The sequence below is a fragment of the Ascaphus truei genome, chromosome 2, assembly GCF_040206685.1.
Source record: "Ascaphus truei isolate aAscTru1 chromosome 2, aAscTru1.hap1, whole genome shotgun sequence".
NCBI classification, from domain to species: domain Eukaryota; kingdom Metazoa; phylum Chordata; class Amphibia; order Anura; family Ascaphidae; genus Ascaphus; species Ascaphus truei.
Genome location: NC_134484.1, coordinates 50,899,585 through 50,916,492, shown reverse-complemented (window position 1 = coordinate 50,916,492; position 16,908 = coordinate 50,899,585). Strand labels below are relative to the sequence as shown.

Below are 16,908 nucleotides of genomic sequence, written 5' to 3'. Positions count from 1 at the left end.
TCTGCAGCAAGCATAGAGGCTGACCTATCAGCATTTGCAGTCAATTTTCTAGCCGTCATTACGCAACTATTTAACCCTATTTCCCTGAGCATGTATGCTAAGGGGTGCTCCCATCATTGAGAAGCATGTAACGCTTTACAACACACTGCTGTAAGAAACCAATTGAGCTACAATACACTACAGTATGTCTGATTGATAAAAAATGACCAACTATTTAGGAATTACAAGTCTTTAGGTTGCTAAAGAGCAGTGAGGTGTATATATATGTATGTATTTATTTATTTATGTATTTATGTATGTATGTATGTATGTATGTATGTATATATATATATATATATATATATATATATATATATATATATATATATATATATATATACATACACACACCCACACACGTTGCTTGTAATACAATAAAATGGAAACGGATGTAAATTAAAGAAAAAAATATTAATGTCAGCATCACAAACCGGTAGCTTGAAATGAGTTAATCATCACCCTCAGTGAAAGAAAAATCTGAAGGATAGTGTAGTCTATGCTACTAGAAAATAATGTTGTCAATATCTGTTTCAGGGCACCAATTAACCCTCATTATAACAAAATGATCTCAAGACATCTAGAAAGCAAACAGATCTTTATTTGTTTTCTTCCTAATATAATTAAGGACCATAGCAAGAATTCAGGTAAAAACCCAATCCTTGTGGTTTCTGCCTTTGCTTACAAAAACAAATCTGTTTGGGGTTTTAGAGGTGCAATTTCATCATTTTGAGATATTTTAACATGTTTTGATAGAGATGACCATGAGGTCTTTAAATAAACATTACATTTAGTATTTTTGTAATAATTGAGAATAGACTTTGGACCACATCCAGAAAGCTCTGTAAAGTCAATGAAGTTATTGTATCTTAATGCCACGTTATCGCATTAAGCTTAATAGGGTATCTTCAGAGGACAATAACACAACGTTACGCCAGGTTTTCTCCTGTAAAGAGCGTAGCGTTAACTGAAACGGGCATTAGTGATAATTATATGCAAGTTATATGCAAATGAAGAGTTATCATAGCATTGCATATCCACTAAGTCCATAAGGTTAATGCGGGGAGCTAACGTTACATTAGCTAAAGCAGCATTTCATTCAAAATCCAATACAGATATGTGTTTTGCTTTTTTAAATAAATCAGCTGTGGAGTAATAGATAATACTGCATTTGTATGTATTAAGTTTCCTGGGGTAGAGGCATTTAGAAAACGACACCATTTTGTGAATAGGCCGAGATGTTGCGTGCCCTGGGAAACAGGATAAGGGTCGATCGATCACAGAAGAACTTACCGATCGGCGGCTTAGATGATTGCATTGCCAAAAATGGAAGGAACTGCTGCATTTATTTAACAAAAGAAAAAGCAAGGCAAGAAGAAATGCTGCTTTGAGTCATAGCTAAACTTGGCATAACCCCCATGCAGTCCCTGAAATAGGGTTTGGACAGGGTCTGGATGGGTGTAACACCTCAGGTATGATTTAACCAACAGCGTTTTTCCCCCTCTTCTCTCCACTCCTATTTCAGGAATTGGATGGAAAAGAAACCAATACGTACTTAACGTCACATTATTAGATGAAAACACAAGTTGTGCTACAATCATGTGTTGTTCAGCCTATGCTGATGAGATAGTTGTTTTTGCATAGAATTAGCTTGGAGAATACCATGTTATCTCAGGGAACAGATTGCCCATCCCGGTTTTAGGTAATGTCGCTTTACGAGCCCTGATTTAACAGAGCTTTGTGGACTAACCCTTTGTGTTCCAATATGGGCTTCCAGGAGTAGATAGTTAACACCTTGTCCAGCTACTTTAGGGTGCTTTAACCCAAAAAAGAAAGTTTGTTTTTAACAAAGGATTCTCTGGGATAAATCTGGAGTGGATGGGAGCACAAATAGCATGGAGTCTTTAGTTATGTGGTGGGAAAAGTACAGTATATTTCCAACTATTTCTCCATTTTAATGTCTTATCTAACACTGTAGTAGTAATAGTAATACATTGTGTTTATGTAGCTTCTAAGGTTTCCTATTCTTATGGATGAGAAGCATTCTTGCAGCCATATCTGGTGAGAAAGCCTGGTACTGTAGCACCAAATTGATGACAATTTCCAAATGGAGGAAGGAACAATTATATTAGTATTACTAGGCTACAGGCAAGCCACTGAGGTAGAGAGGGATACCATGTTTTCCCAAACATACCTAGCAAAGGCTGGAATAAGGTTCACGTTTATGGATTCAAAATCCTAGCCACAATGATATGCCTCTTCTGTAATTATATATAATTAATGTTCTGATACAGTGACCAATCACATCAGTCTTCATACATTAGGCCTCCTCGTCTTTATGTTACATAACTAATAAAGTTGTATTTTAACTTATTGTTTTTTTTCCTATAGATATGTGCACCTTGTATACAGGCAAATATTACATCAGTTGGTTTTTAGATAATTCTATGTTTATGTTGCACTGGCCACAATGCTGTTAATAGCTGTTGTGTGTTCACTTGTTTGTGATTTATAAAAAAAAAAAAAAAAAAAAAAAAGAGCACTTTTATTTTGAATAAGTCATGCTCAGGGGAAGTGCTTCACAGGCCCTAATAAGAAATTACAAGCTACTGAATTTCTATTCAGAAAAACCTATTTCTATTTAATTGTGCTAAGTGCTAAAGTTTTACTCTTTAGTTTTTCCATTCTTTTCAGCTTGTGCAATGTTCCTATGCAGGCCTCTCTGGATATGAGTTGTGAAGTCATACTTGTCCGTGCAAAGATGCTGGCATATACTACACTGAAAGGGTCCACTCTCACCATGGCAACTCATATGCAAAGCATACATAACTTCATCCAGAAAGACAATGCCACAGTGCACACACTTTGTTGAAAGTTCATCTTGAGTACTTCTATCCACTTTCTCTGTTTTTGCTACATTCAACAGACCTTCATCCTTTGCACTCGATGGTGACTTCGTTTTTTCTTTAGAGGCTCCATTTGCTGCTGATCCAGGCCTGGAATGCTTCATTGCCAAATCAAGTGGAATGTCATTGTCTGATCCAACAGTGGAATATTGAGTAGGCAGATTAAAGGTGGGATAAGGCACGTAGTTTGGACAGGGATTTGGTAGGCCAGGCACATGACTCAAGTAGTGCGGATTCCCAGGAACCGACAGCTTATATTTACTCCAGAATCTCAGCCAGTCAGCTTCACTCTGGAAGTCATTGTGAACAAATGGGAGTCCAAACAGTGGGTACTGATATTTTTCAATTGGGCTTCCTGGAGGAGAATAATTAGGATGCTTCATAGGTCTCATGTATTTCTCGATTGGGCTACCTCTTTCTGAGCTACCTTTGCCATCAGATATAGATGAGCTATTTCCTGGATCTCCACTGCTTTCCTGAGGGCTTTTAATCTGAATGTGCAACGGCTGCATCCTTTTGTGGATATCCATAGCTTGGCTGACAATAATTGGCTGCTGAGCAGAATGGCTTTTAGTCAATGAAGCTTGGGACTCATATTTATTTATACTAAGTTGCGAAGTTTCTCTCTGGTGACCTTCCATTGAATGATCCTCTGACCTTCTCTCTAAAGGACTTCCATTAACTTGTTCTTCACTACTCCCTCTATGCTGTTTATTTAACTGCTCAGCCTGCAGTACTTCTGGGTTAAGGCGCTTCCTTGTTCGTCTCCTAATGATCTGCTCACCATTGTTCTGCTTAATTATGTTTAACGGTCTGGGAGTCTGTGTAAGAGATAAAACACATTAAATAAGCTAAAATAAAGTACACTTAACAATAATATACAATTCAAGTTAACCAAAAAAAAACAACCCAACATCATATAAATAATGGGTACTGTTTCAATAGCCTGCATATGGATTTTCCAATCTAGTTCCATATATGGAATATTATGATTTTCCAATATGGGCTTCCAGGAGTAGGCAGTTAACACCTAGAACTAGATTGAAAAATCATAATATTGAATCTTAGTCTTGTTAATATTTAACCATCTGATTAACTATCTGTGATACTGCGCTTAAATTTGCAAACTTGGTGTATTAAACATGGTACAAATCCTTACATTTCTTGCCTCGGTCTACAAAAGTTTCTTCCCTTTTTTGGACCAATTATTTTTTATATTTGGAATTGTCCTAACACCAAGGTTCATCTGCTCTTGGGTTAATTTGTTAATATGGCATTTAAAGGGGCAATCCCTCCTAGGACAAAAATGAACTAATTCCAGTGACATGTTTAAGGTGTCACATCTGAGGAAGTGGTGCAGTTTTTATGCAAATCTTGACACCCATAACTGTTTTTAAATTATATTTTAATGTTAGATTTGGGAGGAGTTAGGCTGTTTAAAGTATGTTTTTGAACCTGTAAACTTGGACCTTTAGGTGACACCGATGATTGCCTATCCAGCAAGTCCAATTATATTAAAGAAACTATACAATTATTTTTTTCTCAGCAAAGTATGTGTGCTACTGTAAATAGTAATGGGAAGGCACAACCCAACAGGCAGTATGCTACACACAATTACAGATTTAAAGAGAAAATGTTCACTAATACATGTGTTTCAAAATCACAAGATATTGAATTATTGCTACTGTACAGTATGTAGCAATATGCAGGTAATATTTATTTTGTATATTTATTTTTCACATATCACAGAATTTCTAATATCCGTTAGGCAAGTTTACTTTTTTGCAATGATTCGGTCCTGCCGTCTTTATTCTCTAGTAAATCAAGTGATTGACACACAATCTGATAGCACCTCCAAGCAATGAATTACCAAGAATAATGGTAATAGCTGAAGCAATGCAGCTACTAGAAGCTATGTGGATACTATACTGAGGTTTGTTAGTGTGTTCTAGGAAAAAATGGACATTATCACAAATGTAGGTCTAGAAATAAATGCTTTAAATATTGTATGGTCTTCATCCAAGAAGGCAGAATTAGCTAAATCAAAGGTAAAAGGTGTAGTCGACTAAAAGTGCTCTTACAGGCATATTTGTCACTGACAAGAATATGAGTGGAGCACTGGATTCAGATTAGTTCTCTTAAAAAAGCAAAAAGAACTGGTAAACAAAATGCTATGTAGAAATATAGCTTGAGTGGTCTCCAACAGCAAAAGTTAGACTGCAGCATGAAGATGTGTTCATCCTATCAACTCTATTTTCAAAATGTTCTCTTGCAACTTATATTTATTCCCACTGTATATTTACATTCACCTCATGAAATAACCAGTTACTAGAACTGCTGACTATGCCTTTGTAAAATTGTATACTTTAGCGACAACGACAGCGATATTTAGATTTTTTTTTTTTTTTTTTTACAAATTGAGTGAGGGCAGCTGGTACCATTAGACAGCTGCCCATTTTGAGATTTAAAAATAAAAAAAAAAGTATGGGGGTATTCTCTGGAGAGCAGAAAAGACGGTGCAGTCAGTGTGAGCTAGCAGATGATGCCCAGGGAAATCCCCTAGCAATGATTGATGTGTTTTAGAAAAAGGAGTGGTTTCAATACATTTTAAATCTGCTATACGGGGGCAAACACATATGGGGTACAATTATTTAAGGGCACAGCCTTTAGGTTAGTAAATTATAAAGGAAGTGGGACGCCTGGTTTGTAAAAAAAAAAAATTTCAAATATATATTGTTTAACGCTACACCCACCAGCACCAACTCAACCATTGTCCTGAGGGAGCACAGCTCAAATTTGCAAGAAGAATAACATAACAGATGAGGATTCTCAAAAGTAACTGATGTGTTGTAGCCCTCATCAGGTGTCTGTTTTGATTGATGAATTGAAAATGGAGGGAAGCTTTGATTTGAACTAATGAAAATCTATAGCTACTGTAACATTTTTCAGGGAGTGTATTGAACAGTCCCTCTATCCTACTTCACATTTTTCATTGGGAACGATGATCTGCCAGCAACAAACATACAGGCCCACATCTACTAAGCACTGCTTTGGCTTATTGCACCTGCATGTGCTGTGAAGACAGCTGTCTTCTTGTAGAGCGCCGCTTAGTGGCTTGATTGTGTAATTCTGGTATTTAAAATAACCAGGGAAACAATAAAATGAATACAAATGTTATGTTAATTATGAATGTACTAGACCCACAATATGGTGTATGATTTGAGTCAGCTGTACCTGAATCTACTGGCGATTTCATATGGGGCACATACAGGTGTATATGCAAGTACTCAAATAGCAATATTTACATTACTGAATTTATTTTGTGAAATGTGTTTTTTTTTTTTTTTTAAAGATTTTAACATTGATCTTGAAACACACTTCTTTCAAGTTTTTAACAATAGCAATATCTCTGTATTTCAGAAATAGTGTATGTTATATAAAATTACAATGTTAAGTCTCTTACAAGTTTGCTCAACTGAACTTTTTCCTGTCTTGTAATAAAAAAAAAAACATAAAGCAATTGCTGTGTTTAAAAGAGCACTGATTATTTCAAGCCTTTCTACCCCAAGCGTATCAGATTTTATAATGAACCACAATTTGATTCCAAAATAATCATACTAAAAACCTCTGTTGGATGGCGGGCCAGGGAGTCGAGTCAAACCCCAGCTGCCCAGGTTCAACTTAAAGGTAATAAACATTTAACAGGTTGAATCTCGTCTGCTATGTTCCAAAAAAAACACTAGTAAGTTCTTCCTACCGAGTGAAGTTTCTGGTACAGGCCACACGCGTTGCATACATAGCCACCATTTGCATTCTTCCGCCAAAGTGATGTCTTTGTGGTCAGGCAGTTGGCACAAAAAACACCGGAGCCTCTACGTCTCTGAAATAGAGAGAAAGAAAATATACATCAAAAGGTTAGTTATATGATTCTCTTTAACTTAGGACCAATTAGCATAGAAGTCTTCTAGAACAGGGATGGGCAAGTTCAGTTCCCGAGGGCTATCCCACAGGACAGGTTCTGAGGCCGAATTATACCTAATTAAAAATAGTTTTAGCGATAATTAGAGATCTGATTTGATTAATTGCGTGTTAATTGGAAACATTGTGGAAACGAGACCAGTTGGTAGCCCTCAAAGACTGAACTTGCCCTAAGCATCAGGCAAAGAAATTCCACGCGCACTACTGAACGTCATTATCCTTATCTGGATGTAACTTTTTAGCTGAAAAAAATAAAAACCTTAAAGCAGCAGTTCAAGCAATATCCTGCATGTGTGTTTTTTTTTGTTTTTAAATAAATCGGTTCTATACTATGAGAAAATACTTGTAGCATTAAAAATAAAATGTTTTAAAGACATTTTTAATGTTTCTAATGTAGGAAGCAATTCCAAAGTGACAGCCCCCTTCCCCTTCTGATTGGCTCTGGCTCTTGAGCCCCACCCTCTCTCTAGCAGTGAACCAATTGTATCTAGTAACTGTTCAGTCAATCATATTCTAGGAACTACATTGCCCAGAATGCTGTGCAAGAACTGAATTAAATAACCCTGAGTAAGCGATCTATTACAGGAGAACGGATCGATCTGTAGCTTAGCTAATCACTTGTCAGTGTGCAGATTGTATTGATGCACATATTGAATGGGATTTTTTTTTTTAAATGGCAGCTTGAACTGCTGCTTTAAATGATGAGAAAAACCACAAACAAAGAAATGATTATACAGAAATGAAAAATGTGAAATGTGAATGAATATTCAGTAAACGAATAGCTTGTGCAAACTACATGTACTGCTGCGGCGAAGCTTATTCTAAAGCTTAACCGCATTATTCTCCGTTTTTTCGAAACTCCCGCCGAAATTGGCCGCGCGCCAGCCGCTTCTTCAATCAGTGCTGAATGGCGCCGAACAATAGAAGCGCCTGCGGCGCCGGAAAAAAAAAGAAGCCCGCGTCTGAACGGGTTTTACAATTACCCGCGATGGCGGCCGCATTAGACTAAAGCGAGCCGCCACTGTATCTGTTCTCTGCCACTTAAAGCTACAGATCAAGCAATATCCTACATGTGTGATTAGCTAAGTTGCTGATTGATCCGTTCTCCTATAATCGATCACTGAAGATTCGTTTTGGGGTTCACTAAATGCATCATGGGTCCTCCTCTGCTGCACTGACAGCCAAAGTTCTGTGAGTAAGATCATGTGACCAGGCAGGCACTAGATTCGATTGGTTCACTGCTAGAGGGCAGGGCTCACAAAGGTGATGCTGTTTCAGAAGGGGATGTGACTTTGTAAATAGTTGCTATAGGAACAAAAATGCTTGTTACATTAGAATACATTAGAAATGTCTTAAAAATTTTTTTTTTAAATGCTACAAGTATTTTCTCATAGTACAGAACTGATTTATTAAAAAAAAAAAAAAAACACACACATGTAGCATATTACTTGAACTGCAGCTTTAAGCAAAGTCACCGGGAACTCATAATGTATACAGTATAACCTCCTTCCCATGATAGCAGGGTTTTAACCTGGAATGTATACATTATTGTAGCAAAAACAGTTAGTAAGTGCCCAATGTACTCACGGATATATACTGTATTCATGAGTGTCATTTATCTTGGTATTGCATGCGATGTATAAAAGCCAAAGTTACCTCAATATCGTTTTGTAATATTTTTGCTTAATTTGAAAACATACACAAAAAGTGACCTTTAAACTTCTACATATATTTTTTAAGGACAGGTGTTATTTAGTGTATTAGTAGCTACAGTATATTGGTCCCTTTATACATTGTAACAAAAGAAAGGATTCTGTGAGAAACACCCGTCTAGGAAAAGCATGTGAAATCACTTTATTAGATAGAAAATTACCAGCATTCTAACTTGCCATTTTCAGGGTTTAATCAAATTTAACCAATTTATATAACTTAAGTCTGTGCTGTAGAAAATGAGTCTATTGCCAAAAAAATACAATGGTAATAATTGTACTCTAATACATTTCAAATGAAAAGCTTTCTGCAGACAGTTTTGGCCTCAAGACTGGAGCACTTTCTTGGCATTGAATGGGCATTTGATTCATCGGGTGTTTCACAATGTATCACTAAAAAGACCTGGTGAGCAGCCAGTTCCCTATAGGGTAATTTTTCCATCCAGATGCAAGTGCTATCAGAGGGCCTGCTCAGCTAAACTAATTATGAGCATGCATTTGCGGATGCCTGTTCAGCCTGACAGTCGACATTCTCCATTAATCATCAATACTAGGGGAACAAATGAAATGTAAAGAAATGAGGATTGGTACACTGAATTACCATAAAAGTCTGACATGAGTGCATTAATTTAAGAAGGCTGTTGAAACGTTTTAAGAAAGCTCAATGCCAAACTGACAGTAGCTCTTTTAAACTGATAACATGATTTTCATTAGCACTGTAGGCTGCACTTCTTTACATTGATAACAATCCAGATTATATTATGTAATCTCTTTCTTTGTAGATCTAATTGTTTTCCCCTTTTGCTTTGTGTCAGTGACATTTGTAAACTACATTTTCTAAATGAGCCTAACAGGACATGACTAGAAATGAGCAGGTCATGATCATGCATTATAATGAAATCTGTAGGTTCTCTGCTTGTGCTCAGTCACTATTCCACTGGACTATTGCCTGGATAGAAACTGATTTCAAGATGAAGACTGATTTAAATATACCCCTTTTCATTGTCTAGCACGATCTTACACTGGAAGACAAAAACCTTGGACAGAACGCAAGACAGCCCTGAAACATACATCAATGCTCACGGAACAATACACAATGACAAGAAACATGATGGACATGTTAAAATGCTCCGAATAATGATTACAAAATGATACACTGGATTAACACCTCTTGCTAAAAACAACGTTTGTAAGTGGTTGCTACAGTGATTTATACGGTAGGTGATTCAAATTGATTAAAACGCATAAAAGTCATGACAAATTTGACCCCAAAACAAAAATCATTGTTTCTTATGTATTGAATAAAATAAAAATAAACACAATATTTAGCAATTCAAATGTTCCTTGAATGTATGTATTCATCATTCCCAGTCTCATCCAGGGGTTAGTAATATTACAATTATGTAGCTAGGCACTTACTACAGTACAATGTACACTCTCATATTGGCGTATGTAAGTACTGCATTACTACTGTAGGCCATGAACATTATTTTAGTGTTTTGGGCTGAGATGGTTGCAAAGCATTCTCTTCCACAGGGTGACACAAAACATACATAGACCTACTTAGACTGTAAACTCATCAGGCAGGGATTTCCTTTCTTATTGTCTGACTTTGTTGTGCTTATTGTATTATAATTCCCTGAACTGTATTGTCTTGATAAAGCGCTTAGTACACTGTGGGCGCTTTATAAAAAGATATACAGGCATACCCCGCATTAACATATGCAATGGGACCGAAGCATGTATGTAAAGCGAAAATGTACTTAAAGTGAAGCACTACCTTTTCCCACTTATCGATGCATGTACTGTACTGCAATCGTCATATACGTGCATAACTGATGTAAATAAGGCATTTGTAACAGACTCTATAGTCTCCCCGCTTGCGCACAGCTTCGGTGCAGGTAGGGAGCCGGTATTGCTGTTCAGGACGTGCTGACAGGCGCATGTGTGAGCTGCCGTTTGCCTATTGGGCGATATGTACTTACTCGCGAGTGTACTTAAAGTGAGTGTACTTAAAGCGGGGTATACCTGTACAGTACATACACATGCAAACAGTGCAAGACTCCAGAACACATACAGCACACGTTCTTCATTCAGTATGTTTCATTACAACTATGACAAGGGGATCAGCTGTACATTTAATATTCTGGGCATAGATGTGCAAATGTGCAATTAAAGTGTGTTTTAATATTTTACCTGCAAAGCACTGAACAATATGCTTAATTTTAAAGTTTGTAAAAAAGGCTGAGAACTAAATACAACAAAGTGATATTGGTTAAAGCTGATCAAACACAACATCATACACTAGCCCACAGACTAAAAGCCAAAAACCATATACATGCTTCATACAGGTATATGATCCATAGTCTATCATTGAAACTCGTGTGATAAATTCTAGATAAACCTGCTTGCTTTAGAGGACTAGAATCTTTTGGGTATTGTGCCAAGGTTAGAAGTGCAAGCTTTTCTTATCATTTGCAAAACTGTGCACCCTGTGGAATTTCTGTTGAATAGAGCTGTTTGCATGTAATTAGTAGGACGTGTGTATCCATGCATACATTTTAGGTTAGGGAATGGTCAGTCATATTTACTACATTTTAAATAAGTATATTAAAGTCAGGTACATTTGAAACAAAACTGTGCGACTTATTTGTAGTACTGTACGTCACTAAATTCCAATTTTTATACCAAAATGAATTTTCCAATGGTAACATGAGTGCAGAAAAGCATACCAGTATAATACAAACAGTATGAGCAGTGTTCTAACGAGGAAGCAATATAAATGCAACGACCGAAGCCATATTATAGGGATAAGAAAAAGGCATATAGTATACATATCCCAATGAGATCTAGAGGCAAAACAGTCAGGCATGGGCCCATTAAGTGGATTTAGTTACTGTTTTAATCCAATTTATATTTATTTTTTGCTTTGCTTTTAGTATTAATGTTTTATTTGATAATGTCATGCCATTTCTGTGTTTAGGGAGGTTTAAGAAGGGATGTTTCTGACTTGCTGTTCTTGATAAAGGTCTCACTGTGACCTTGTAGACACACACACACACACACAATATTTCAGCAAAGTCTCTATCATTATTTGGGATGGGAAACTTTAACATCAAATCCCTCCAGACCAGTTGCATAGGGAGACTGCTTCGGTTTGATTATGCCAAAAACCACATGCTAAATATTACTTGCGAGTGTATATATGGAAGACATTCACTTCAAAGATGCTGGCAGTGAATAAAGTCTTTTATAAAGAACCACAAGGATGCTAAACAGAGCGGGTGTAGCAAAAATTAATTTTAGGTCAAGTTTACTTTTTGGTAACCTACATACCCCTACTTATTTTCTATATCACGATGAAAAGAATTGGATCCTCTGGTCAAATACTTGAAAACACACTGGTGTAATAAATCAGTTTTCCACAATAAGGAAACAAACTGTATGAACTGCAGCTAAATTAGAACTTTGTTGCAGGTTTCTCCCAGTCATATTCTAAGAGCTGCCGAGTACGACTACAAGAGCTGTGAGCACGACGTCGAGAGCTGCAGAGTACGATGCTGAGAGATGCGGAGCACGATGCAGAGAGCTGCAGAGTACGACGCCGAGAGCTGTGGAGCACGACGTCGAGAGCTGCAGAGTACGATGCTGAGAGATGCGGAGCACAATGCCGAGAGCTGCAGAGTACGACGCCGAGAGCTGTGGAGCACAATGCCGAGAGCTGCAGAATACGACGCCGAGAGCTGTGGAGCACGATGCAGAGAGCTGCAGAGTACGACGCCGAGAGCTGTGGAGCACGATGCAGAGAGCTGCGGAGCACAACACTGAGAACTGCAGAGTACGACGCTGAGAGCTGCGGAGCACAATGCCGAGAGCTGCAGAGTACGACGCCGAGAGCTGTGGAGCACGATGCAGAGAGCTGCGGAGCACAACACCGAGAACTGCAGAGTACGACGCTGAGAGCTGCGGAGTACGATGCAGAGAGCTGCGGAACATAACACCGAGAACTGCAGAGTACGACGCTGAGAGCTGCGGAGCACAATGCCGAGAGCTAAGGCTGGGTCCCCGCTGGCGCTGAGCACGCTATGCGCTTGGCATCTGCAATGTGGATCAGCACATCCCCTCTCCCACTGTGCTCGCGCACACACGCTCTTCCAAGCGTTGTGCTTGGGGAGACAAGGGAGAGATACTTTGGTGCTGAGAGGAGGGTCACATGACCCTGCTCTTACAAATGGGAAGAGAGAGGGCGTGTTCTACTCTCCTGTCACACACACTGACACTGAATTCAGCAGTAGAAAGGAGGGGGGGGGGGCAAACGGACTGAGAGGGGGGGCAAACGGACTGAGAGGGTGGGCAAATGGACTGAGAGGGGGGGCAAACGGAGTGCTGCTGTGTGGTGGGGGGGGGGCAAACGGAGTGCTGCTGTGTGGTGGTGGGGAGGCAAACGGAGTGGTGTGGGGGGAGAAGGGAGAGAGAAAGATAGAGGGATGGATAAGGGAGAGAGAGGGGAGAGAGAGGGGGGGAGAAGCGAGAGAGGGGGGGAGAAGCGAGAGAGGGGGGGAAGGGAGAGAGAGAGAGGGGGAGAAGGAGTGAGAAAGAGAGAGGGGGGAGAAGGGAGAGAGAAAGAGAGAGGGGGAGGAGAGAGAGAGGGGGGAGAAGGGAGAGAGAGAGAAGGGTGAGAGAGGGGGGGGAGAATGCAGGGGGGATGAGTGAGAGAGCGCAGGGGGGTGGGAGAGAGAAAGAGCGCTGGGGGGAGAGAGAAAGAGCGCATGGGGAGAAAGAGAGAGCAATGGGGGGGGGGGGCGAGAGCTGTGGAGCACGACTCCAAGAACTAAGGAGTACAACTCCGAGAGCTGTGGAGCACGACTCCAAGAACTAAGGAGTACAACTCCGAGAGCTGCGGAGCACGACTTCAAGAACTAAGGAGTACAACTCCGAGAGCTGCGGAGCACGACTCTAAGAACTAAGGAGTACAACTCCGAGAGCTGCGGAGCAGCACTCCAAGAACTAAGGAGTACAACTCCGAGAGCTGCGGAGCACCACTCCAAGAACTAAGGAGTACAACTCCGAGAGCTGCGGAGCACCACTCCAAGAACTAAGGAGTACAACACCGAGAGCTGCGGAGCACCACTCCAAGAACTAAGGAGTACAACTCCGAGAGCTGCGGAGCACCACTCCAAGAACTAAGGAGTACAACTCCGAGAGCTGAGGAGCACCACTCCAAGAACTAAGGAGTACAACTCCGAGAGCTGCGGAGCACGACTCCAAGAACTAAGGAGTACAACTCCGAGAGCTGCGGAGCACCACTCCAAGAGCTAAGGAGTATGACGCCGGGAGCTAAGAAATACTTTGTTTTACAGTTGTTTCTTTTTTTGGGGGGGGGGGGGGGCGGGGTGGGGCGGGGTGGGGCGGGGGGAATTGAACATTAATAAAGTTACAAAGTAAACAATAATGCAAATGCCCAGCAGATACTTTACTGAGGTTTTTACACCTAAAAAGGTGATTATACATTAAATCCCCAAAATGTTTCCTATAAACATAGAACAAGAGAGGCCTTCTTTCAAAATGCCCATTTAGCGTCACTTGAAAAGAAAATGCCACTGCAAATCAAAGTCAGAAAAAGACTTTCAAGTGGTATTGCAATAGACACAAAAAGAATTCCGTATTTCCGTTAAAATTATGCAATTTAGTGACCGTGATCTAGTCTTAAAGAAAAAAAATCTTCGATAACTCAGTCATTTACATAACTGAAATTATGACATAGGCAATTCCCTCTTAAACAGGTTACATACAGTACTCAAGATCCTTTCCATATACAACTTGCCATGTATATATCTGATGCTGCCAGTTGCCATTTTGGAATTGCCATTACTTGAACTTCAGCAGGCAGAATAATGTACAGATTGTTTTAACTTTCCCTTAATGTACACCTATTTTGTATCTTTGTCATGTACATATCACATATCTTAAGTCAGCGGTGCACAAACTGGGGGGCACGACCCCCGGGGGCGCGAGACTGCCTGTGGGGGGGAGGACACCAGAGCCGCGGTAAGTGGGGGTGAGGGTGGGGGAGTGAGGTGACCGCTGGCAGGGGGCCGCAGGGAAAAAAGTTTGCGCCCCCCTGTCTTAAGGTAATGTATTCATTCAACTGCTATGCTCTGATGTCGCTGTTACACTTTGTAGCATATAAACTATACAATATAAAATAGACTATAAGATGTTTGCCATTTCAAACAAAAGAACTATTATCCAAAACCATTCATACCAGACATCATTTGTTGTGCAATATATTACAACCACAGCTTAACTTATTAATGAAATGCTTCTTTATTTTGTAACTATTCAATATAAATTTATCATGATCTCCGAGTCCACGTATTTGTTTTGCATACATTAATACAATCTCATCATAGGAGTTTCTTTCTAGATGAGTCTTATCATAGGAGTTTCTTTCTAGATGCGTCTTACAGTATCATAGGAGTTTCTTTCTAGATAACTTCCTTGTGGGAATATACGCTATTCTCTCTCATTCTAAGTTCCCTTCTATTTTTTCATCTTGCATACTGGGGAGAGTAGGAACTTGTAATGAAAACATTAACACGTTATAATATTGAAATAGCAGAGAGTTTCTTTTTTTTTAATGGTAAAGACTCACCCACAACTCGTATCCAAATTTTTTTTTTTTTTAGAGTTTTTTTTAGAGGACAAAGCACTTGGTTTTCACACTGCACTATCAAAATCAACTAGTCCCAAACTAAAATGTTCTGTCAGGGAAACATTTCATGCTATGCCCGATGGCAGCCGTGAAACACGTTTTCGCACCCCGCTGACCTATTCACACTCAATTCAGCAGCACCATGAAAACTTGTTTTGGCCCATTCCACGGGGGCTTCTCACTGCAGAACGAAACAAAATACGGCTTTATAACAATTGGAATGATTTCCCTGATTTTGGCTGACTAAGGTCAAGAAATATTTGTGTTTTGAATCATTCACGCTCATTTTATTTTTCGATTGACGCTGACTAAACTTGGTTGGAGAAAGCACCTTCTTGTAAGGACAGGCTCACTACCTCACACATCACATGAGCTCCTACCCTTGGGTGCATATGGAAGGGAACAATAGGCTTAGATGGGCATTCTGCCATTATTATTAGAGAAAGTACTTTTTTCTGTACTTGTACCAGAAACCTGAATGAAAAGGTTTTTTAACCCTTTAGTTGCTGGGACATGTAATCCTCTCCTATGAACTGTTAGAGGTAAAGTAAGAAATAGAATGAATTACAATTTACAGTAGGTAGGAAATTAAAAACAACAAAAACTGTCAGGAGCATCTAACTATATTTATATATATAGACACACACAGAATCATTTACATTAATGTAGCTAATACAGGTGAGCCGATGAGTATTCTAAAACTTGCCTTGGAAAATCTGGGGCTATCACCAACAAGATCCAGGTACATGCTGGGTACATGCTGCAACATTTGAGTGACATTTCTGCAGAGACTAATGGCCCATCGGGTTAACACAGCAGGGCTCCCTGGCAGCCCCATTCAATTTGAATGGGACTGCCAGGGACCCCTGCTGTTAATCCGATGGGCCATTAGTCTGTCTGCAGAAATGTCACTGAAATGTTGCAGTATGTACCCAGCATGTACCCAGGATGTACCTGAGTCTTGTTGGTGATTGCCCCAGATTTGTTTTAGAATACTCGTCGGCACCACAGTATCTATTCATAAAGCTCACTAGATGACTGTGCATAAAAAGATAAAATCTCAAAAAGTTGCTAGGTGCTGAATGCACACAATGATGCCAGAAGCAAAAGCTGACCAAACGCAAATGTGTTCCAAGCAGTCAGATTTCATGGTCAGGTTTTCCAAGGATGTTGCCTTCAAAAATATGTGCAAAAATGACTACTGGAATGCCTAAGTACAGTAACTTCTCTCAGACGTGGAATCTAAAGCTGTCTACATTTACTTATGAAGACCAATTAAAAAAAAAAAAAAAACAAGTTGAATTACTAACGAATTAATGATTTCACTGGTTTGTGAAGAGAGAAAATAAGTACATTTGGAGAAAGTATTTTTGGCTGCTGCACGAGCTTAACATGCAGTGATTTTTCCATCTCTAATTTAAATTACTGATGTTTTAATTAACACAGAACATGTTTAGATGGATTTAATTTTAGTGACTAAAAAACACACAATATATGCATGGGCATGTTCCGTTTTAAAAAGCTATAAATGAAAATGATTCTTCCTCTGAATCTTCATTTAATA

At 39.3% G+C, this 16,908-nt stretch overlaps 1 protein-coding gene across 4 annotated transcripts in view; it reads right to left on the bottom strand.

Annotated features, from left to right (window-relative positions):
• Window positions 1-384: 384 nt before the first annotated feature.
• Window positions 385-16,908, bottom strand: part of TRPS1 (transcriptional repressor GATA binding 1) — a 254,142-nt gene continuing 237,618 nt past the window's right edge. For all 4 annotated transcript variants that reach the window (XM_075582406.1, XM_075582409.1, XM_075582407.1 and 1 more), the window contains 2 exons: window positions 6,700-6,822; window positions 385-3,763 (listed from right to left, as the gene is read on the bottom strand). In XM_075582406.1, coding sequence (XP_075438521.1) covers window positions 2,702-3,763; window positions 6,700-6,822 — 1,185 coding nt within the window. In that variant the 3' untranslated portion in view covers window positions 385-2,701. The remainder of the gene's footprint in view (window positions 3,764-6,699; window positions 6,823-16,908) is intronic.